At 49.0% G+C, this 23,774-nt stretch overlaps 1 protein-coding gene across 2 annotated transcripts in view; it reads left to right on the top strand.

The window, feature by feature from the left end:
* XPC (XPC complex subunit, DNA damage recognition and repair factor) overlaps positions 1–22,779 on the top strand; it is a gene marked incomplete at its 5' end in the record, with an annotated part of 35,960 nt that extends 13,181 nt beyond the window's left edge. For both annotated transcript variants that reach the window (XM_079713006.1, XM_079713005.1), the window contains 11 exons: positions 955–1,112; positions 1,389–1,509; positions 12,792–12,881; positions 13,709–14,605; positions 15,812–15,972; positions 18,477–18,558; positions 19,529–19,663; positions 19,777–19,946; positions 20,713–20,806; positions 21,312–21,401; positions 22,130–22,779. In XM_079713006.1, coding sequence (XP_079569132.1) covers positions 955–1,112; positions 1,389–1,509; positions 12,792–12,881; positions 13,709–14,605; positions 15,812–15,972; positions 18,477–18,558; positions 19,529–19,663; positions 19,777–19,946; positions 20,713–20,806; positions 21,312–21,401; positions 22,130–22,339 — 2,208 coding nt within the window. In that variant the 3' untranslated portion in view covers positions 22,340–22,779. The remainder of the gene's footprint in view (positions 1–954; positions 1,113–1,388; positions 1,510–12,791; positions 12,882–13,708; positions 14,606–15,811; positions 15,973–18,476; positions 18,559–19,528; positions 19,664–19,776; positions 19,947–20,712; positions 20,807–21,311; positions 21,402–22,129) is intronic.
* Positions 22,780–23,774: the final 995 nt, after the last annotated feature.

The raw sequence follows: 23,774 nt of genomic DNA, 5'->3' as shown, positions 1-23,774 counted from the left end.
GCCGAGTGGTGGCCGGGCTGGTGGGACAGCCGGGGGGCCTGCATCTAGGAGGCAGCACACGCTGGAGGCCCATGGAGAGTGAGGCAAGGGCAGACTTTGGTTTTCCTCTGACCGGCAGCAGGCAGCGAGGGAGAGTGTAGCGATGCGGAGGGTGGAAGGGGCACTGCCTGCAGCAGCTGCAGAAGCCGAGAGGTGCGAAGAGCACAGAGTCGGGGTGGAGAGACGAGGGGAGAGCTGGCGTGGCACCCTGACAGGCCTGGGTCCCGAGCCAGGTGGCTGGGTTTCTTTTACCCCTTGGTGTTGGAGGTGAAAGAAGGGCGAGGATGACTGTGCCTCCGAGATGTGAAGCTTCAGTGAGGGGAGGAGGGCGGAGCATGGGCTTCAGCAGGCCGGCTGTAGGCAGGAAGGGAGGGGGACTGCCCTGAGGGGAAATGATGCAAAGCTGAGCGGGAGGAGGCGCAGACAGCCGCGTGGTCGTTTCCGGAGGCTGGGGAAGGCTGGGGTGGCGCGCAGGCGTGGGGACACGTGTGGGCCTGCGGCGGAGGCATTACACACACCGGGGTGGGGATGAGGTGCACATGGCCTGTCCCATCCCAGCTGCGACAGCGGCTCTCCCCCATTCCGTTTCCTCCTGATCTTTTTGGAGCAAACACCGGACTTTGTAACATTTCATCCACAAATCCTTCAGGATGTATCAATACCTCTAAAAGATAAGACCTCTTGAGAAAAAGGAAGTTTGTATTTTGCAGCTTTGAGATGTGATTGTTTCTTTGAGGGAAGGAGTACCTAGAGAGAAGAGGGGATCAAAGACAGAGTCTTGGGAGATGGCAGTGTTAGTATTTTTACTTTCTTGTATGTAGAAATGACAACAAATATTTCCTGTCCACAAAACGTCTTTGAATTTGGCAGCAAAAATCCCACTGGTTTTCAGCCTTCTGTTTTCCCTCTCCCCAGGTTCACCTTCTGTGTCTGCTGGCAAATGGCTTCTATCGAAACAGCATCTGCAACCAGCCAGATCTGCGTGCCATCGGCCTCTCCATCGTCCCAACTCGCTTTACCAAAGTGCCACCTCAAGACGTGGACGTCAGCTACCTGTCAAACCTGGCGAAATGGTAGGGCCCTCCGGCCTGTCCTGCAGAGCATAGTGTAGGATTTGTGTCTCAGAGGCTGGGTGCAGGTCAGTTCCACAGACCCTCCTTGAGGGGCTGGGAAGGCTTCCCAGGGGGAGGGTGTGAGTTGGGTCTTCAGGAGTTGGCCAGACACGCTGGGAAGAGGAGCACTGCCAGGCGGGGCTCCCAAGACACCCCGCTCTGTGTTTTGGCTGTAGAAGAACAGAATTCCTCTTTGCCCTGACCTCTGACGCAAAGGAATGCCTGATTTCTCTCCAGGTTCATTGGAACATTTACAGTTAATGCAGACCTTTCAACCAATGAGCAGGATGGCCTGCAGACGACGCTGGAGAGAAGGTTTGCTATTTACTCTGCGAGAGACAATGAAGAGTTGGTCCACGTGAGTGACTCCTGGCAGCACTGTTTTCATTAGGTCTGTTAGCTGGGGAATATGGCAGTCATGTGCCACATACCATTCCAGCTGTTTTATATATATTTCCTTGCTCAGTTCTCATAACATAAAAATAGGTACTGAAGCTCAGAGAGGCTAAATCACTTTCTTAGGGTCATTCGGTTGGTAAGCACTGGAGACAGGATTGGGCCCACGCGTGAGGTGAAAGCTGCCCTCTCTCCTGTCTCTTACTTGGTGTCCTGGTGTATTAAAGCACTTAATTTTTGGTCAGCTGCCCTCGAGTTGTTTACAGTATTCAAAAATCGTGTTTAAAAGTCCCAAGGAAATGTTTTTTCAAATTGGCTGCTGAAATCCTTAAGAAAGTGTTTCCTTACCTTCCAAGCTGGGTGATGATGCTGGCAGGTGGCCGTGCAGTGAGTAGGGTTCTGTCCAAAAGGAGTCGTGGCGAAGAGTTTGTGTGTAGACAGGCTTTCTCGCATGCTTAAAATACCCTTAGGGAAGGCTCTGTCTCAATACAACAAAAATAGGTGGAAATGTGGTTTTATCCCTGGAAGATTTCTGTTGATGCATATACTTGTGTCTGAGCTTCAGATTCTGTTTAGGGAAAGAGACTTTTTGTATCATTAGAGACCAAATGACTGGCATCTTACTTCTCTTCCAATTTGGCTTGAAAAAGTGTGGGTATCTGGACAGTAATTGTGCAGTGATATCACTACCCAGAGAAAAACACTCATATTTCAGTGTCATCCTCCCAGACTTTGTTCCCACGTATATCTGTGCATGTACATATTTGTTTTGTTTGTGTAGCTTTCTTTTTTTTTTTTTTTTTTTTGCGGTACGCGGGCTTCTCGCTGCTGTGGCCTCTCCCGTTGCGGAGCACAGGCTCCGGACGCGCAGGCTCAGCGGCCATGGCTCACGGGCCCAGCCGCTCCGCACCATGTGGGATCCTCCCAGACCGGGGCACGATCCCATGTCGCCTGCATCGGCAGGCGGACTCTCAACCACTGTGCCACCAGGGAAGCCCTGTGTAGCTTTATTAAGCAAAGAAATCGTTTTTTTTAAAGAAGTAAACAATTCAGTGATACTCAGTGCATTTTCAGGGTTGTGCATCCACCACCTCTATCTATTTCCAAAACACTCTTACTATCCCAGAAGGAGACCCTGTACCTATTACACAGTCACTCCCATTCTTCCTCCTTTTCCCACCTCCCCACGTATCTGGCAGCCACCAATTTGCATTCTCTCTCTATGGATTTACATATTTTGGATATTCCATATAAAAGAAATCACAATACAGTCAGCATTCCTTATCTGCAGGTTCCACATTCACGGATTCAACCAACTGCCAATCAGATTTATATCTGCAGTTGGTTGAATCCGCAGATGCAGAACCGGAGGATAGAGGGAGCGCCAGCTGTACTCTGCCATTTTGTATAAGGGACTTCAGCATCTGTGGATTTTGGTATCCGGCGGGGTCCTGGAACCAGTCCCCACAGATAACTGAGGGGCGACTATATGTGACCTTTTGTGTCTGGCTTCTTTCACTTAGCATGCTTTCAGGGTTCATTCACGTTTGTAATATGTATCAACGTCATTCCTTTTTATGGTGAATAATATCCATTGTATGGATAGACCACATTTCACTTATCCATTCATCAACTGATGGGCGTTTAGGTTGTTTTCCATCTTTTGGCTGTTATGAACAGTACTGCTATAAACATTGTGTGTACATATATTTATTTGGGTACTTGTTTTCAGTTCTTTTGGGTATATACCTAGAAGTAGAGTTGCTGGGTCATATGGTAATCGTATGCCAAACTGTTTTACATAGCAGCTGCACCATCTTACCTTCTCACCAGCAAAGTACAAGGATTCCAGTTTCTCCAAATCATCACGAACACTTGTTATTTTCCATTTTTTGGATTATAGTCATCCTTTTTTTTTTTTTTAAAAGTTTTTATTTATTTATTTTTGCTGTGTTGGGTCTTCGTTTCTGTGCGAGGGCTTTCTCTAGTTGTGGCAAGTGGGGGCCACTCTTCACCGCGGTGCGCGGGCTTCTCACTATCGCGGCCTCTCTTGTTGCGGAGCACAGGCTCCAGACGCGCAGGCTCAGCAGTTGTGGCTCACGGGCCTAGTTGCTCCGCGGCATGTGGGATCCTCCCAGAACCAGGGCTCAAACCCGCGTTCCCCGCATTGGCAGGCAGATTCTCAACCACTGCGCCACCAGGGAAGCCCTATAGTCATCCTTACAGGTATAAAGTGGTACTCACTGTGGCTTTGGTCTGCATTTTCCCAATGATTAATGATGGGTTAATGTCTTTTCATGTGTGTATCGGCCATTTGTTTATCTTCTTCGGAGAAATGTCTATTCAGGTCCTTTGCCCATTTAAAATTGGGTTCTTTGTCTTTTTCTTATTGAGTTGTAAGAGTTCTTTATATTTCAGTTACTAGACGCCTGTCAGATACATGCTTTGCAAATATTTTCTCCCATTCTGTAGGTTGTCTTTTTACTTTCTTCATGAAGTCCTTTGATACACAAAGGTTTTAATTCTGACAAAGTCCAATTTTCTATTTTTCTTTTTTTTCTTAATGAATTAATTTATTTTTGGCTGCATTGGGTATTGCTTGCTGTGCGCGGGCTTTCTCTAGTTGCGGCGAGTGGGGGCTACTCTTCGTTGCAGTGCGCGGGCTTCTTAATGCGGTAGCTTCTCTTGTTGCGGAGCACGGGCTGTAGGCATGCGGGCTTCAGTAGTTGTGGCACACATACTTAGTTGTTCCGCGGCATGTGGGATCTTCCCAGACCTGGGCTTGAACCCGTGTCCCCTGCACTGGCAGGCAGATTCTTAACCACTGTGCCACCAGGGAAGTCCTCTTTTGTTTCTTGTACTTTTGGTGTCATATCAAGAATTCATTGCTAAATCCCAGATCATGAAGATTTCCTCCTGTATTTCCTTCTAAGAGTTTTACAGTTTTAGCTCTTACATTTAGGTCTTTCATCCATTTTGAGTTAATGTTTTTATATGATGTAAGGTAGGTGTTCAACTTCATTCTTTTTGCACATGGATATCCACTGGTCTGAGCACCATTTCTTGAAGAGACTAGTCTTTCAACTCTTCATTGTATTTGTTGTATTATTTTCAATATTTGTTGAAAGTTTTTCAATGGGGATGAATGGTCTTGGCACACTTATCAGAAATCAATTGGCCATAGACACTTGGGTTAATTTCTGGGCTGTCTGTTCTATTCCATTGGTCTACATGTCTGTCCTTATGCCAGTACCACACTGTTTTGATTACTGTGAATCTGTAGTAAGTTTTGAAATCGGAAGTATGAGTACAACCTCATAATGCTATTTTGGCTATTTGGGGCCCTGTGCAATTTCATGTGAATCTGATGGTCTGCTTTTCCATTTCTGCAAAAAGGCCATTGGAGTATTGATAGGGTTTGCATTGGTTCTGTACATTGATTAGGGCAGCATTGCTATCTAGTCAATATTAAGTCTGTAAACATGGCTTTTTCCTTTTATTTGCTTTTTAAATTTCTTTTAGTTGTATTTTGTAGTTTTCAGTGTACCTGTCTTTCATCTTCTTTTTTTTTTTTTTTAATTTATTATTTTTTTTGCGGTACGCGGGCCTCTCACTGTTGTGGCCTCTCCCGTTGCGAAGCACAGGCTCCGGACGCGCAGGCTCAGCGGCAATGCCTCACGGGCCCAGCCGCTCCGCGGCATGTGGGATCTTCCCGGACCGGGGCACGAACCCATGTCCCCTGCATCGGCAGGCGGACTCTCAACCACTGCGCCACCAGGGAAGCCCTCATCTTCTTGGTTAAACTTTTTTCTAGGTATGTTATTCTTTTTGATGCTATTGTAAATGGTATTGTTTTCTTAATTTCCTTCTCAGATTGTTCAGTGAAGGTGTATAAAAAAATGGCTGATTGTGTTGATCTTATACCTTGCAGCTTTGCTGAATTCACTTAGCAGTTTCTTGTGCATTCTTTGGGATTATCTATATATAAGATCTTGACCTCTGTGAATAGAGGTAGTTTTACTTCTTCTTTTCCAGTTTGGATGCCTTTTGTTTCTTGTTCTTGTCCAGTTGCTCTGGCTAGAACTTCCAGCACAGTGTAGAATAGCAGTGGCAAAAGCAGGCATCTTGTCTGGTTCTTGATATTGAGAGGGAAAGCTTTTCACTCTTTCGTGACTGAGTATCTTGGTAGTTGTGGATTTTCGTGTACATTCTTTATCAGGTTGAAGAAGTTCCATATTTCTAGTTTTCTGAATGTGTTTTAATCATGAAAGCGCTTTGGATTCTGCCAGATGCTTTTTCTGTGTCAAATGAGATGATTTTGTGATTTTTCTCCCCTTCATTCTACTAACGTAGTTCATTGCATTCATGGATTTTCTGTTGATTGATTGATTGATTGACGTATAGTTGATTTACAATATTGTGTTAGTTTCAGATTACAGCATAGTGATTTAGTGCTTTTTGCAGATTATATTCCATTATAGCTTATTACAAGATAATGGGTATAATTCCCTGTGCTATATAGCAAATCCTTTTTGCTTATCTATTTTATGTATAGTAGTTTGTATCTGTTAATTCCATACCCTAATTTGTCCCTTTCCTCTTCTCACTCCCCCTTGGTAACCACAAGTTTGTTTTCTATATCTGTGACTCTGTTTCTGCTTTGCATATACTGTCATTTGTATTTTTTTTTTTTGGTTCCATGTATAGGCGGTATCATTACTGTATTTGTCTTTCTCTGTCTGACTTATTTCACGAAGCATAATATTCTCTAGGTTCATCCATATTGCTGCAAAGGGAAGTATTTTATTGTTTTTTGTGGTTGAGTAATATTCCATTGTATGTATAGACCACATCTTTTTAATCCAGTCATCTGTTGATGGGTACTGGGGTTCCTTCCATGTCTTGAGTATTGTAAATAGTGCTACTATGTTCACTGGGGTGCATGTATCTTTCTGGATTAGAGGGGTTTTTTCCAGATATACCCAGGAGTGGAATTGCTGGGTCATATGATAGTTCTATTTTTAGTTTTTTAAGGAACTTTCATACTGTTTTCCATAATGGCTGCACCAATTTAAATTCTTAGCACCAGTGCTCGGGGATTCCCTTTTCTCCACATCCTCTCCAACATTTGTTATTTGTAGGCTTTTTGAGGATAGCCATTCTGACAGGTGTGAGGTGATAGCTGATTGTGGTTTTGATTCGCATTTCTCTAATAATTAGCAATGTTGAGTATCTTTTCATGTGCCTGTTAGCCATCCGTATGTCTTCTGCCCATTGTTTGATTGGGTGGTTTGTTTTTTTTGTTATTGAGCTGTATGAGCTGTTTGTATATTTTGGATATTAACCCTTGTCAGTCTCATCATTTGCAAACATTTTCTCCCATTCAGTAGGTTGTCTTTTCATTTTGTTAATGGTTTCCTTTGTTGTGTAAAGCCTTTTAAGTTTAATTAGGTCCCATTTGTTTATTTTTGCTTTTATTTATTTGCCTTAGAAGACTGATTCAAGAAAATATTGCTACAATTTATGTCGAAGAGTGTTCTGCCTATGTTCTCTTCTAGGAGTTTTTAATTTATGTATGTATGTATGTATGTATTTATTGCTGTGTTGGGTCTTCGTTTCTGTGCGTGGGCTTTCTCTAGTTGCGGCAAGCGGGGGCCACTCTTCATCGCGGTGCTCGGGCTCTCACTGTCGCGGCCTCTCTTGTTGCGGAGCACAAGCTCCAGACGTGCAGGCTCAGTAGTTGTGGCTCACGGGCCTAGTTGCTCCGTGGCATGTGGGATCTTCCCAGACCAGGGCTCGAACCCGTGTCCCCTGCATTGGCAGGCAGATTCTCAACCACTGCGCCACCAGGGAAGCCCTCTTCTAGGAGTTTTATGGTTTCAGATCTTACAGTTAGGTCTTTAAGCCATTTTGAATTTATTCTTGTATGTGGTGTGAGGGAATGTTCTAATCTCATTGTTTTACATGTAGCTGTCCAGTTTTCCCAGCAACACTTGTTGAAGAAACTGTCTTTTCTCCATTGTATATTCTTGCCTCCTTTGTCATAGATTATTTGACCATAAGTGTGTGGGTTTATTTCTGGGCTCTTTATTCTGTTCCTTTGATCTATATGTCTGTTTCTATGCCAACACCACACTGTTTTGTTTACTATAGCTTTGTAGTATAGTATAAAGTCTGGAAAGGTTATGCCTCCAGCTTTGTTCTTTTTCCTCAGGATTGCTTTGGCAGTTCTGGGTCTTTTGTGGTTCCATATACGTTTTAGGATTATTTATTCTAGTTCTGTGAAAAATGTCACGGGTATTTTGATAGGGATTGCATTAAATCTGTAGGTTGCTTTGGGTAGTACGTTCATGTTAACAATATTAATTCTTCCAATCCAAGAGCATGGGATATCTTTCCATTTCTTTGAATCATCTTCAGTTCCCTTAATCAGTGTTTTATGGTTTTTAGTATATAGATCTTTTTACTTCCTTGGTTAAGTTTATTCCTAGGTTTTGTGTTTTGTGTTTTTGGGGGGTTTTTTGGGGGGGGGATGCAATTTTAATAAACACGATTGCTTTTTTTACTTTGTCTGATATTTCATTGTTAGTGTACAGAAACACAGTAAATTTCCGTATATCAATCTTACATCCTGCTGCCTTGCTGAATTCACTTATTAGTTCTAATAGTTTTTATGTGGAAACTTTAGGGTTCTCTATATAGAATATCATGTCATCTGCAAATAGTGATAGTTTTACCTTTTCCCTTCCAATTTGGATGCCTTTTCTTTTTCTTGTAGCTAGGACTTCCAATATTATGTTAAATAGAAGCAGCGAGGGTGGACATCCCTGTCTAGTTCTTGAATTTATTGGGAAAGCTTTCAGTTTTTCACTGTTGTGTATTATGTTGGCTGTGGATTTGACATAGTCGGCTTTTATCATGTTGAGTTATGTACCCTCTGTACCCACTTTGGTGAGAGTTTTTATCATGAATCATTGTTGAATGCTTTTTCTGCATTTATTGAGATGATCTTGTGATTTTTATCTATTCTTTTGTTAATGTGGTGTATCACATTGATTGATTTACATATTTTGAACCATCCTTGCAACCCTGGAGTGAATCCAACTTGAGCGTGGTATCTTTAGTATGTATTGTTGGATTCAGTTTGCTTATACTTTGTTGAGGATTTTTGCATCTATATTCATCAAAGATTTGGGGTTGTAATTTTCTTGTAGTGTCTTTGTCTGGTTTTGGTATCAGGGTAATGGTGGTTTCATAGTATGAATATTGGAGTGTTCCCTCCTCTTCATTTTTTTGGAATAGTTTGAGAAGGATAGATTTAAGTTTTTGTTTTTGTCTTTTTGTATGTTTGGTAGAATTCCCTACTGAAGCTCTCTGGTACTGGACTTTTGTCTGCAGGGAGTTTTTTAAATTACAGATTGTATTTCACTTCTAGTGAATGGTCTGTTCAAATTGTTTCTTCTTGACTCAGTTTTGGCAGGCTGTATGTTTCTAGAAACTTGTTCACTTGTTCTAGGTTGTCCAATTTGTTGGCATATAACTGTTTGTATTCTTTCATGATTTTTTTTCTGTGGTTTCAGTTGTTTCTCCTCTTTTATTTCTTATTTTGTTTATTTGGGTCCTCTCTCTTTTCTTCTTGGTGAGCCTCGCTAGAGGTTTATCAATTTGGTTTATCTTAAAAACAAAATCAGCTCTTGGTTTTATTGATCTTTTCTATTGCTTTTTTGATCTCTTTTATTTCCTCTCTGATCTTTATTATTTCTTCCTTCTGCTGACTTTGGTTTTTTTTTTTTAATTTATTTATTTTTGCTGTGTTGGGTGGGTCTTCGTTTCTGTGCGAGGGCTTTCTCTAGTTGTGGCAAGTGGGGGCCACTCTTCATCGTGGTGCGCGGGCCTCTCACTATCGCGGCCTCTCTTGTTGCGGAGCACAGGCTCCAGACGTGCAGGCTCAGTAGTTGTGGCTCACGGGCCTAGTTGCTCCGCGGCATGTGGGATCCTCCCAGACCAGGGCTCGAACCTGTGTCCCCTGCATTGGCAGGCAGACACTCAACCACTGCGCCACCAGGGAAGCCCTGACTTTGGGTTTTGTTTGTCCTTCTTTCTCTCATTCTTTTAGGTGGTAGGTTATCTTGTTTGAGATTTTTCTTGTTTTTGTGGAAGGCCTGTATTGCTGTGCGCTTCCCTCTTAGAACTGCTTTTGCTGCATCCCATAGATTTTGTAAGATTGTGTTTCTATTTTCATTTGTCTCAAGATATTTCTGATCTCTTTGATTTCATCATCAACCCATTTGATTTTTAGTAGCATGTTGTTTAGTCTCCATGTGTTTGTTCTTTTCCTGTTTTCCTTTCTATGGCTGATTTCTAGTTTCTTACCGTTGTGGTAAGAAAAGATGCTTGAAAATATTTCTGTCCTCTTAAACTTGTTGAGGCTTGTTTTGTGACCTAGTATGTGTCTATCCGTAAGAATGTCCCATGCTGGCTTGAAAAGAATGTGTATTTGGTGTTTTTCTTATTTAGTGTCCTGTACATATCTATTAAGTACAGTTGGTCCATTGTGTCATTTAGGACCTCTGTTGCCATACTGATTTTCTGTCTGGATGATCTGTTCATTGATGTAGGTGGGATGTTACAGTCCTCTATTATTATTGTAGTCCTGTGAATTTCTCCTTTTACGTCTTTTAATATTTGCTTTATATATTTAGGTGCTCCTGTATTGGAAACGTATATGTGAACAAGTGTAATATGCTGTTGTATTGATGCCTTTATTGTTATGTAATATCCTTGTCTTTCTTTATGGTCTTTGTTTTGAAGTCTACTTTGTCTTTAGTTAAGTATTGCTATGCCCGCTTGCTTGTTGTTTCCATTTGCATGAAATATCTTTTTCCATACTTCACTTTCAGTCTGTGTGCGTCTTTCGCCATGAAGCGAGTCTCTTGTGGCAGCATATTGTAGGTTCTATGTAAAATTCACTGCTTAGCTGCTGCACGTTGTTGAGGTGCCACGTGCGGCATGCACTGACACTGTCTTCCCAGCGTGCCCAGTGGCCCCTGTGTGTGCACTGAGGGGAGTCTTCACAGTCCCACCTGGATCACATCCCAGGCACCCCGTTTGCCTCTGCGCAGCTAGACCCGGTCTCTGCACTGATCTCACGCCAGGCCGTGGTGTGGAGTGAGAGGGGCCAGGGCATTCGCCCCTTTGAATTGGGAAGTGTGCGGAGGCAGCTGCCACCAGTGCAGGTCTCTCTGTCCTGGTTGTTAGCAAGCCAGCCCGTGTGCTCCTCTTGAGTAGAGTCTAGGCTTCTCCAGCCCTCCTGTCTGTCTCAGTGGGCTTCCCAGCAGGAAGGGGACTCCCCAGGGCAAGCAGAGAAGGTGTGTGCCGGTCCCAACCTGGTACCTTTCTTTTTTCCATCCTACCCGATTACATGGAGATCTTTCTTGCAGCTTTGGTTATGGGAGATCTTCTGTGAGTTTCCAGTTAGTTTTCTGTGGGAGTTGTTGTTCATGTAGATGTGTTTTTGGTGTGTTTGTAGGGGGAGGTGAGCTCCACGTCCTCATACTCTGCTGTCTTGATCCCCCTCTGTTGGGAGGGCTTGATTTTTGACTCAGTCTCTCATTATAGGTCTCTTCAGAGTCTCTATTTTCTCGAGTTAGTTTTGGTAATTTGTAGGATTTGTCCTTTTCACTTGGGTCACCTTGTATTTAGTGTAGGGATCATACAGTTTTGTAATTTAAATTTTTTCTTCAGTGACGTACTTGTGAAAGGTGGTGACCACGCGTCTTTGTGAGGCACAGGGTCGCTTCCAGAGCGCTGTCGTGTACCTGACCTTATCCAGTCTTCCCTGTGGTCTTGTGAGGAGGACGAGATGGGGATGTTCCGGATGGAGGTTCTAGGTTTAAACCATCATTCTGCCAGCCACCTGCTGGTGCTCGGTTTCCCTGCCTTTTACACCCATGCCCCTGCGCCACCCACACACTGAGAAAGTGAGGAGCCAAGCAACACTCATACGGTGTGCACTGTGCCAGTTAATAGTGTGTTGTCAGCCACACTGTAGGGATGAGTTCTCTTTTCCACGTTTTCCCACTGATGCCCTTTTCCTGTCCCAGGATGCAGTCCAGGCATTAGTGATCTTGTCGCCCCAGCGCCCCATCCTCTCCAGGCCATGACAGTGTCCCAATCCTCCTGGACACTCCTGAGGAGTGCTGCTTAGGAATTTTGTAGAGTTCCTCAATTTGGGTTTCTTTGATGTTTTCTCATCCCCCGTTTTTAACTTCAGAAGAAACAAGGCAAAAGTAGTTATTTTTTTCAATATAACTGGCTTTTCACAGAAAACCTGCCTTCTTGTTATTGACTTTTGCTCTTGCTTTCCGAGGAGGGAAAAATGACTGTAGTGATTCATGAGGACGCCGGGACCCTGAGGTCTGTGTGGGAAGATCTTGCTCACGTGCTGTCCCACTGTTGTTGTTTTGGAGGTTAATTCCCATGAGGAGGCTCCCATCCTTCCAAGTTCACAGAATTTTTAGAGCTGCAGGCTCTGGTTGAAAGATTCGCTCTGGGGAGGTTGAGTGCACAGAGGGATTCTCGGGCCTGATGATGATGATGCCTTTTCTCTCAAAGTGGTACTTTGCTTTACTGTTTTATCACAAACACAACACATGTTGAAAACAGGACAATCAGAAGATAGGTAAGCCGTAAAAAAACCAAACACCTATAAACACCCATAACCCAATATGGATGCTTTTCCAAATATACATACATGTTTATGTCTGGATGCGATTTTTTCTTACAAAAATTAACATAACTCCTTAAAAAACAAACATTTCTTTTCCTTTAATATATGGTTACCTTTCCCCATTTTTCTACAAAGATAAATCTGTACAGCATCTTTTTTTTTTTTGCGGTACTTGGGCCTCTCACTGTCGTGGCCTCTCCCGTTGCGGAGCACAGGCTCCGGATGCGCAGGCTCAGCGGCCATGGCTCACAGGCCCAGCGGCTCCGCGGCATGTGGGATCTTCCCAGACCGGGGTACGAACCCGTGCTCCCTGCATCGGCAGGCGGACCCCCAACCACCACGCCACCAGGGAAGCCCCTACAGCTCATTTTAATAGTGTTGAGGGTTCCAGGCTTCTACTGTTAGACAGTTTGGTTGTTTCCCTTTTAAAAACAGGCACCACAACAAACAGCATGGAATTATGCAAATCCTTAATTCTTTCCTGAGGATAAGCATGTTGTTCTTTTCCATTATAGATATTTTTACTGATTCTCCGGGCCCTGAATCTCCCTACCCGACTCGTACTGTCTCTACAGCCAATTCCTCTGAAGTTATCAGCAGCGAAGGTGAGGTTCCCAGGGCTTCCAGAGAAAAGAGTAGTTGGTCAGGGAGGAGTGAGAAATTATGAGACTTAAAGCAAACAGATCTGCTCATTAGACGATTTTTAAAAATCCGTCTTCATGGAGCACGGTTCCTCTGAGCCTGCCTGGCCCAGGCCCTGTGCTGGGAAGACTGGGCGCCTGGGTGGGCATCTAGCAGCCGGGCTTTGTGTGCGTAGAGGGGCCTGCGAGAGCCTGGGCTCCTTCGTGCTCTGGTTTCTGTTCTGTAAATGGTAGAATAAAAAGGTCCTGGTCGTCCTCAGCGGTGTGGAGAGAGGACGGTGAGGACTCAGAACTCCGCCATCATCCAAGGAGGCTGAACACTGCTCCTTGGGGTGCTGGCATCGTCTGAAATTCGGTCCAGAAGTCAAGTTTAATAATTTCTGAATTCTTAATGCTGTGACTTTGTTTGCAAAATGCCTTATATGCAAGGTGAGTACTATTGCTGAGGAAGCTGCGACTCAGAGGTTACATAATTTATCCGAATCACATTAAAAAATGAGAAAGCAGAAGTGGAGTTTGAACCCGGGTTTGTCTGTTTCCACATCCTGTGCTCTTTTCCCTGTGCTACACTTTGTATTGAAAAGAATTAGAGTGTGGCCTTATTTAAGGTGCTGCAGAATTTAGTGACTGCTTTCTTAAAACCCTGGAGGGTAGCCAGCCTGTCACTGTCTGAGCCAGGAACGTCTTGTGTACACTGGTGTTCCAGTGTGACTTAGCCCCGTTAGATGCCAGAGTCTTTATTGTATCATTAGCAAAAAAAGAAAACGCAAATATTTCCTATTCTGTTTAAGGGAAAGAAACCTTCCAAGGAGAGATCCACAGAGGGACCTGGAGGCTCCTCAGAAACTTCCAGCCAAGTTCTTGGAAAGCCAAGCAAACCAGAGACCAGCAGAGGAAGCAGACGAGAGGACACCTCTTCTGAGGGCACTGGCAGTGCACATGCCAAAGGGAAGGGGAGCAAGGCGGCTGCCATGAGGAAGAAGCGGAGAGAGCCCTCCTCCAGCAGGGAAGAGGAGGGCAAGGCCGGGGGGCAGACGGAGGGGAACCAGAGGCGTTCGCGGGGCCGGGAGCGGCGGGCGGCCGCAAGGGTGTCTTACAAAGAGGAGAGTGGGAGTGACAAGGCCAACAGCGGCTCTGACTTTGAGCTCTCCAGCTCAGACAGCCATCGCCCATCCGACGAGGATTCTGAGCCAGGCCTCCCAAGGCAGAGGAGGGCCACCGCCCCTCAGAGGATGAAGGTGGGGCCCAAGAGGGAGTCCAGGTCCCCGCGTGGAAGCCACCGTCAGCCCCCTGGCTTTCCAGAAGCATCTGTAAGTGCTTCCGGCAGTAAGCGTAAGAGAGGCAAGCATAAGATGCCCGTGGATGGTGAGGAGGCAGACGGCCGGAGAGCAGCTGGTGTGGACCAGTGGCTGGAGGTGTTCTCTGAGCGGGAGGAGAAGTGGGTGTGCGTGGACTGTGTGCACGGTGTAGTGGGCCAGCCCCGGACCTGCTACCAGTATGCCACCAAGCCTGTGACCTACATCGTGGGCATTGACGGCGACGGCTGGTTGCGCGATGTCACACAGAGGTACGACCCTGCCTGGATGACGGTGACCCGAAAGTGCCGGGTTGATGCCGCGTGGTGGGCCGAGGCCCTGCGACCCTACCGGAGCCCGCTGGTGGAGAGGGAGCAGAGGGAGGACCAGGAGGTGAGGCCTTGCGCACGCGCACCTGCTGGATGCCCAGCCCCGTGTTGTATTTTTACTTCATTTAATTATCACAGCAACAGTACAAAGCTGGGGTTATCGTAGCCTTAATTTTACCAGCTAAACATTTAGAATCTGAGAGATGAGCCAACCTGGTATTTGAACCCAGGATGCTCTGGCTTCAAAGCCTGTGTACTTTCAGTTATTGCCCAGTTATAAATTTGGAGCTTTAAGTCAGGTAAGTAGTCCTGAGTGAAAGAGGCAAACACGCAGTAATATAATTGTTCCCCCTTCTCAGCGTGAACACGCGCAGAGGTGTGCACGCCAGCACCCCTGCCCCGACCCAGAACACTCAGCTCCCAGGAGGAGGGCTGAGGAGATGGCCTGTCTGTTGAGGGGCGCCCTGAGGGGCGGCTTCTGGAGCAGCAGCGCGTCCCTGAGTCACGGGACAGCCATGGGCCCGGAAGAGGGCCCGGGGCTTGTGCAGGGCCGCCCGCAGGGTGGGCAGACTTGCTGGAGAATTATTCCTGGTTCCCTGGGGCAGGGAGTCGTCCCTGTGCACTGCATCGCTCAGGGTGTGGCTCAGAGGTGACAGGGTCGTGGGAGCCTTGCAGAGCGTGTCGTGACTCACCTGGTTCAAGGGCGTGTCATGCGAGCTGGCCGAGCGGGGTCCCTCCTGCTCCCCACTTGCCGCTCCTCCCGTGTCTGTCAGGCTTTGAAGAGATGCTGCGGGGAAGTGCAGGAGACCTGGTGAGTGGGATGCAGTGAGAGCATTGGGGTTGCCTGCGGGGAGCTGGGCTCCTCGAGGCAGCAGGGAGAACAGGAACAGGTGTCGATCGTGGTGGGCGGAGAAGGTGTGAGCGCTCCTTCTGGTTTCCGGGGCAGCCGAGCCGCTGAACCCGTGTCGCAGAATTGTAGTGTCACTTGAGGTGAGGCCTCCTCCCAGGAAGGCTCTGCTCGGGCCGGCCGAGGCGTCAGAGGGCAGGGATGACTTTTCCGTTGCTGCGAGCCGCAGGATTACCGGCCCCTGCGGAGCTTCCGAGGCACCTAAACCTGTGGGACAGAACGCCAGGTCACAGCGTGGTGCGGCGGCCCTGGGGCCCCGAAAGCCCCACGGCACCGTCAGTTACCTGGGCAAGTTTGGGGGTCGCCGCCCACCTCCCTCCCTCTCCGAACACCACGCCCAACATCGTCTCTCGGCCTCTGCAGTTTCAGGCGAGGCACCTGGACCAGCCTCTGCCCACCGTCATAGGCACGTACAAGAACCACCCTCTGTACGCCCTCAAGAGGCACCTCCTCAAGTACCAGGCCATCTACCCTGAGACGGCTGCCATCCTTGGGTACTGCCGCGGAGAGGCTGTCTACTCCAGGTGAGGAGACGCCCGGAGGCCCGGGATTAGCAGCAGCCTTCGCGGGGCTGGGCTTCGAGCTTCATGGTGTGCGCAGGCCGTTTGTGGGCGGGGGCACGGCAGAGAGGTTGTGGCCTGGAAATGAAAACCATGGGGATTAAAAGGTCAGCAGGGGGAGAAAAGTTATAGGGGGAAAGATACGTAGGACAGATAAGGTTTATATGGGGCAATAAGAAAACACATCCCAAAAACAGAAGTCAAAAAACATGCAAAAGGAAGGAATAAAGGATTTGATCATGAAACTTAAAATGAGCGGATATTTTAATGGGGACAGAGTTTCAGTTTGGGAAGAGGAGAAAGTTCTGGAGATGATGGTGGTGACGGTTACCTAACAGTGTGAATGTACTTGATGCCACTGAGCTGTAGACTCGGAAAATGGTTCAGAGGGTAAATTTTATCTTATGTGTGTTTTTTCCCACAGTAAAAAGAAATTGCCAAAGAAGGGGGGGAGGGGAACAGCATAGAAGATAAACATAAAATATATACAAAGTTAAAACTGAGAAAAAATGTAATAAACTTGAGGTGAGTCAGAATTAACAATGGAGGTAGAAATTTAAGAAATGTTAATAGAAGGAAAATAAGTGATTTTTAGAAACTCTAAAAGACCAAGACCAAGATGCAAGACCACAAAATAGAGGATGTTCTTAATAAACGGGAAAAGAAAGACAGGAAAGGAAACTTAGGGAAACTCACAGGAGTAGGTGGCTCAACTCCTCTGCCTGAGGGCTACTTCCTGCAGCTCAGCCCCGAGGGGAGTCATCCCCGACCCTCCGGTTAGGGTCACTGTGGGAGCTTTCTGTCCCCTGGCTGGTCAGGCAGGGGCCCAGCTGCCGACAGTCAGCGTCCAGGGCCTGGCGACCTCAATGGAGGGAGGATACAGCACAGGTGTCCTCACGTGCAGATGACATCTGGTGGGAAGGGGGTCCCTGCCTGGAGGAAGTTTTAGAGGCAGACTTTTTTTGTGTTTAATGTAATAAAATATACAGAACAGAATTTACCATTTAACCGTTTTACGTGTCCAGTAGTACTACGTACATTCACATTGCTGTGCAGCCATCACCACCGTCTCCAGAACTTTTCTGTCTTCCCGAACTGTCCGCATCAACGCTAACCCCCCTCCACCCACCCGGGCCCTGGTAACCACCCTCTAGTTTCTGTCTCTGTGAGGCTGACTCCTCCAGGCACCTCACAGAAGTGGAACCTACAGCATTTGTCCTTCTGTGACTGGCATCCATTGATGGACACTTGTGTTGCCTCCCCTTTTGGCTGTTGTGTTTAGTGCTGCTGTGAACATGGGTGCACAGACATCTCTTGAGACCCTGCTTTCAGTCCTTTTGGATGTATATGCCCAGAAGTAGGATTTCTGCATCACATGGTGATTGGTTAGCTTTGTAAAGAACCTCCGCACTGTTTTCTGCAGTGGCTGCATCATTTTACATCCCCCAGCAGAGCATGAAGCTCTCAGTGTGTCTACATTCTCGCCAGTTCTTGTTTTCTGTTTCTTGAGTAGCGTCCTCATAGATGTAAAGTGGTTAGAAGCTGAGATTTATTCTGAACGGGCTGTCTGTGCCCACTTCCCTCTGCTATCCTTGTGAATGTCCAGATGATGCCCACCTGCTTGCCCCTTCTCCGCTCCTACCGGAAGACCACGACCATGACAGTCACTCCTTCAGGCAGAGATGTGCCCCTGTGGTGGGCACGCGTGTGGAGCCCTTGGCTCTGGTCCCCCCAGCAGCTTGTGAGGCAGGGAGGCAGCGCTCACCGTTCCTGATGGATCGGGGGTCACCCCGCTAGGAAGGGGCTCAGAGGAGGTGTGACCTTGTCCTGTGCGCTGTGCTGGACGTCAGCCTCAGCCCCGGGGCAGGCGAAGGGCCGGATGTCCGCACCAGAGGAGCTTAGTGCCCTTGCTCCTTGGAGCCCTACTGAAGGGCGGCCTTGCTGAAGGCTCAGCAGGAAGCAGCTGGAATGTGAGGCGGGCTGTGGCTCTAAGCTCGGAAGGAGAGCGAAGCCAGAGCCAGGTGGAACCGATTGTTCCGTGTGCGTTCGTCCTAGCCTGTGTACTTTGTCAGCTTACTGTCGTCTCCGTGTTGTCGTCTTCTGGCTTCCCCACCCCTTCTCTGGACACTCGTCCCTCCCTCCCCCTCTCTGGTATTCAGGAGACCAGACCAGACCCTGGGTGAGGGCTTGCACCTGTGCTGCTGGGCCCTTCCGGGGAGGAGGGGGAAGGCACCACGGGAGGCCATTTAGTTGGGGATTTGTGAGTGGATGCACCCCCACCCCGCGAGACAGCAGGTGCCTGTTAACTGTGGGCCTGACGCGGGCCCCTGGTGCCCCGGGAGACACTCCAGGGCCGAACTCCCCCTTCTCCTGGGGGGGCCAGAGGAGGCAGCCGGGCCCTGCAGGCTACTGGGCACAGGGTGCTTCAGTGGGTGTGAACCCTGTCTTGTCTCCCGTTGGCTCCTTAGGGACTGCGTGCACACCCTGCACTCCAGGGACACGTGGCTGAAACAGGCCCGAGTGGTGAGGCTTGGAGAAGTGCCCTACAAGGTAACAGCCGCGGGACTGTGGGCTGCCGCGCACGTGTGGGGACAGACTGTTCTGGCATGAGAGGATCAGAGGAGAAGAGCATCTTAACCGAGGGCTTTGTTAAGAGATGGGCCTTCCCGAGCACGCAGGACATCTAGGCCAGCAAGCAGCCCTCCAAGCCCCGGTGTTGTGGGTCAGAACCTTGGCCTTGTGGGTCAGAACCATGTTACCCATTTGTTCTGAGAGGCCGGAGCCCTGCCTGGCGTGGACAGGCCCACCCGCCCTCACTGTCCCTTTGTTTTGCATGTATGTGATCTTTGCTGAGTCTCACAGGAGTTAGCATCAGGATGCCCGTTGTACAGATGAGAAAACAGGAGCTCAGAAAGGGAAACCTGTCCAAGGCCTGAGCTAGTGAGATGGCAGCGTGCAGCCCCTATGCCTCGTTCCCTCTCTGGCCGGTCAGCTGCCCACAGACGTGTGAATTCAGCACAGACCGCACAGGCTGTCACGGGACACAGGGCCCGCTTCAGCCGGCGGAGGACAGTGGCCAGTCATGAGACACAGTCGCTTTTCTTTGTCAGATCCCTGGGAGGAGCCCTTCGCGTTGTGAGACCCAGGGAGCTGGGCCGGGGTGCAGGGGCCTCTGGTTGGTGGGAAGGGGCCGAGGCACGGGGAGCCGGTCACTGCCCAAAGCAGGCCCGTCCCTCACCGGCCACAGGAACATCTCTGAGTCCCAACTTCCTCTTCAGTGATGGACGCCAAACACAGCATAGCTGTTCAAGACACAGGCTCTGGCCTCTACAAGCTGTGTGACTGTAGGTGAATTGTTTACACCTCCTTGGCTGCTATAAGATGGAGGCGATAATAGACTCTACCTCCTGGGTTTGTTGAAAAAGATTAAGTAATCAACTGAGAACAGTGCCCGGTGTACAGTGAACGCTCAGGAAGTGGTCACCTTTGTTATAAACTGTGGCTGTCCCCTCGGGTGTAGGTTGTAAAAGGCTATTCCAACCGGGCCCGGAGAGCCCGCCTGGCTGAGCCGCAGCTGCAGGACCACAATGACCTGGGCCTGTTTGGCAAGTGGCAGACTGAGGAGTACCAGCCGCCGGTGGCCGTGGACGGGAAGGTAAGGGCCGCGCTCAGTGGTACCAGGCCACCTGGTGGGTAAGGGCCACGTTCAGTCAGTACCAGGCCACCTCCCTCTGCGGCCAGCCAGACCCAGTGTGCCACCCTCCGCAGGTCCCCCGGAATGAATTTGGCAACGTGTACCTCTTCCTGCCCGGCATGATGCCTGTTGGCTGCGTCCAGCTGAACCTGCCCAACTTGCACCGCGTGGCCCGAAAGCTGAACATTGACTGTGCGCAGGCTGTTACGGGCTTCGATTTCCACAAAGGCTACTCCCATCCCATGTGCGTGAGGGGCCTCCCGTGGAGGCCAGAAGGGGTGGGGGGAAGTTATGGAGAAGGGGCGGGAGGTTGGTGTGGGGCTGGCGGGGGTTGAGGCCCAGTGGCTCTTATTTTTAAGGCCTTTTTTTTTTTTTTTTTTTTGCGGTACGCGGGCCTCTCACTGTTGTGGCCTCTCCCGTTGCGGAGCACAGGCTCTGGAAACGCAGGCTCAGCGGCCATGGCTTACGAGCCCAGCCGCTCCGTGGCATGTGGGATCTTCCCGAACCAGGGCACAAACCCGTGTCCCCTGCATCGGCAGGTGGACTCTCAACCACTGTGCCACCAGGGAAGCCCTAAGGTTTTACTCTGGATTTGCAAAATCAGCCTTAACCCTCGATGTTTTATACTTTTACTCTGGCTTCCAACCAGAGGCTGCGAAACCAGTGAAAGCTGCGAAACCAGCATCCTAACGACGTGGATTAACACACTGTTCTGGGGGTGGTCAGGGTGACTGAGTAGGGTCAGCATCCTTCCTGGTTGGTGACCTCTGTCCTGCCCTGCAGTGGGGGTGGGGAGGGGCTGGGAAGAGCACACAGCCTGGGGTCCACGGGCCTGCCTTCTGCATGGGTGGTGTCTGCCAGCAGCTGTGGCTGGGATTGTGGACTGCTGACCTTGGAAGTACTTCAGGGCCCCAAGTGCTTAGGAGCAGCCCACTGTCCCCTGTGGAGGGGAGTGGAGAGGCCAGAGCAGGCCCAGACTCGAGAGAGACCATCTGTGTTGATCCCCACAGAACCGACGGCTACATAGTCTGTGAGGAATATAAAGATGTGCTCCTGGCCGCCTGGGAGAACGAGCAGGCGCTCATTGAGAAGAAGGAGAAGGAGGTGAGCAGGCAGGGCCTGGGCGGGGCCAGGACAGGGAAGCAGAAAGGCGGGGAGCACACACAGCGGAGGTGGTGTTCCCTCCAGCCTCCCTCACGCCACGTGTAAGAGGAGAGGAGAGCCCGGGCTCAGCCCTCTTTCTGGCTCTTTCTTCCTGGGAGGCACCGGGGAGCCAGCACTGAGCAACAACCTGCCTGCCCCTCAGAACCCTGTCTCTGTCCACTGTCTGCCTGGATCCAGGCTCCGGGGCCACTACCCCTGCTGCCGACACCTGCCTCTGTTAAAGGGAGCTGCCCGTGGTCCAGGTCCTGGACCCCCTCCTCCACTAAACACTTTACAGTTGGTAACAATTAAGAAGAGGTTTTTGGTTTTGGTGCCTTTTGTGTGTAGCACTTTATGAATCACACCTGGTATGGTTGAGAAACTATTTGAACCTGAAGCGTTACCTGTATCTTTATGTTCCTGAAACGGCAGCCTACGGTGTTTTCCATTCTGTTTGCTTTTGCAGAAACGGGAGAAGCGGGCTCTGGGGAACTGGAAGCTGCTGGTCAAAGGGCTGCTCATCCGGGAGCGGCTGAGGCTTCGCTACGGGGCTCAGGTCAGGGTGGTCCTTGGAGGATACGCCAGGTTTGGGGGGCGGGTAGGGAACCAGAGGCCGATTCTGCTCAAAGATCAAGTCAGCTCTGTTCTGGTGCCACAGACCTGTGTCTCTCAGGCCCTGCGTCCTGTCCACGTTGAGAAAGGTGCCCAAGGTGTCCTGGAGTCAGGCTTCGGCTGCTCTGCCAGCCCCGCCCTGTCTGCACGAGAGGGTGCCCGCTATGGGTTGGATCTGGTGCTGAGCCCACTTGGGGTGGGGGACAGGTGTCTGCATCTCCTGGCCTTATGCTACCCCTGGGGCTGTGACCACCCCCAGGCCCACAGGTGCTCATTCAGGCCCCTCTCACAGCCCCTGCAGGCTCCCATGGGGGCACAGAGGCCCCCCAGACATAGTCACGTGGAGTGGTCAGAGACGCACAGACACCCTCTGGGGGCAGCTGTGACCCCACGCACGGCTCTCCCTGCCCTCCCCAGCCTGTCCTCGCAGCAGTGGGCACAGAGCGCTGGTGCTGTGCGTTCGTGCACTTGTTCTGTTCAGAAACGAGCAAGAAAACGCAGTTACCTCCTGGATTGGTCGTAGCTCCTCAAGGGCAGTTTTCTGTCTCCAGCCCTATGTGCACAGCAAGCGCTCTAGGACCTGCTGGGCTGAGCCCTGTCCTCCGGGTCACAGCTCGGCGCTGCTGGGGCATTGCTGCCTCTTGACGCAGCTTCCTCCATTGTCGCCCCCAGAGTGAGGAAGCCGCTCCCCACGCAGACGCAGGAGGAGGACTCTCTTCAGACGAGGAGGAAGGGACCAGCTCTCCAGCGGAAGTGGCCAGGATCCTGGCGGCCTCCTGGCCCCAAAACCGAGAGGTAGAGGAGAAGCGGAAGTGCCTCCGGAAGAGCAGGAGGGAGGAGAAGGAGGCAGCTTCCCACCTGTTCCCGTTTGAGAAGCTGTGATGTGAGTGGTCACCTCCTCAGTGGCTCAGCCGTACCCCAGACCTTGCTCCCGGATAGATCCCTCCTGCGTCCAACAGTCGTGCTGTTGCAGACTCGGGCCCCTTCTCTGCAGGCCCCTCGTTGCCCTCAGTCAGGTCCCAGATGCTGCCTGACGCTGTGGGGGGAGAGCAGGTCAGTGCAGGCCGTCTCAGGGTGACACAGCTGGACCTGCTTTCCCAGGTAACACTTAGTGGTGGCAGAAGACTAGAACAAAGAGCTAAAGTCAGGAAAGAAAAGGAAAAATGATGAGAATTAAAGAAATGTCAGGAAGAGTGGATCAGTGTTAAAACTAGATTTTATCCATTACTGGATACATTTATAAAGCCCTATGCACTGCAGATATTTAGGAGAAATAACTTTTATAACATTTTGAGGAAAAAAATAAAGCATTTCTCTAGAAAGACATGACTCTACGTTTTCTTTCAGATTTTACATCAGATAAGAACACTTGGATGACTGATTTGTATACAGGTCGTGACTACATTAAAGATCAGATCTTGTTTTCCCACAGGCTGGGAACTTACCATTACACACATGAAATTTTTTTCTTTCTATGTTTAATCCAGGAGATATGACTTAATCTTTGACAGGAGCCATTAAAAATTTGAGTCAGTTTTATCCAAGGGAAACAAACAAAACATTTGGGGTGTGACTCATGCAGCAAGAACTGGCAGGCAGGCTCCTGTTGTGAAACACATGGGGGTTGCCATGGAAACCACCTGGTCTGCGTCAAGAGCACTGCCCCGTCTCTGCAGGAATAACTAGTTCTTCAGGCAGATGGCACCTCCTAGGATGCACCTTGGAAGTGGAGTGAAACCTCAGGTTTTGAAAAGTTACCACTCACCTGCTTCAAATCCTGTAACAAGGGGAAAGAAGTTCAAATTGCAGGGTGGACACTTCACGGCCGCCCACTTCTTCAGGCGCTTGTGGGCTTTATCTCACTCCATAGAGAGGCACTGTCCCCGTGTCACAGATGAGGAAGCTGAGGCTCAGGTCACTGCCATGCCTAGCGTCACCCAGCTCATCAGCGGCAGATGCGGGATGCCTGTTGTGCCGGGTCCCGCCGGCTCCCTCCCACCTCTGAGAACGATCTGAAGACTGGCAAAGGTGGGAGCCGCTCTTAAGTCCACACAAGCCAGAGTAGGTTTCAAAGTGCTAGAGATATTGAGGTGCCTTCTCAAAAAAAGTGAAACCAATTTTAACCACTGAAAGCAATTTAGAACCTAAGTTCCAAAAATTCATAGGGTTCTTAATAAATTCTATGGCTGAATTCTTTCAGACAGAAATTTCAGACAGAATGCAAAAAAGGATAATGGCAAGTTCCTGTATCAAAAGATATTTAGAAATTTATTTTGAATTTTTATCAAAAATACAAAGATAATACAAGTTTCATCAT

Source organism: Hyperoodon ampullatus, assembly GCF_949752795.1.
Source record: "Hyperoodon ampullatus genome assembly, chromosome: 10".
Classification (NCBI taxonomy): domain Eukaryota; kingdom Metazoa; phylum Chordata; class Mammalia; order Artiodactyla; family Ziphiidae; genus Hyperoodon; species Hyperoodon ampullatus.
Note: the sequence above shows the minus strand (reverse complement) of the source record. Positions and strands in the feature narration are given on the sequence as shown.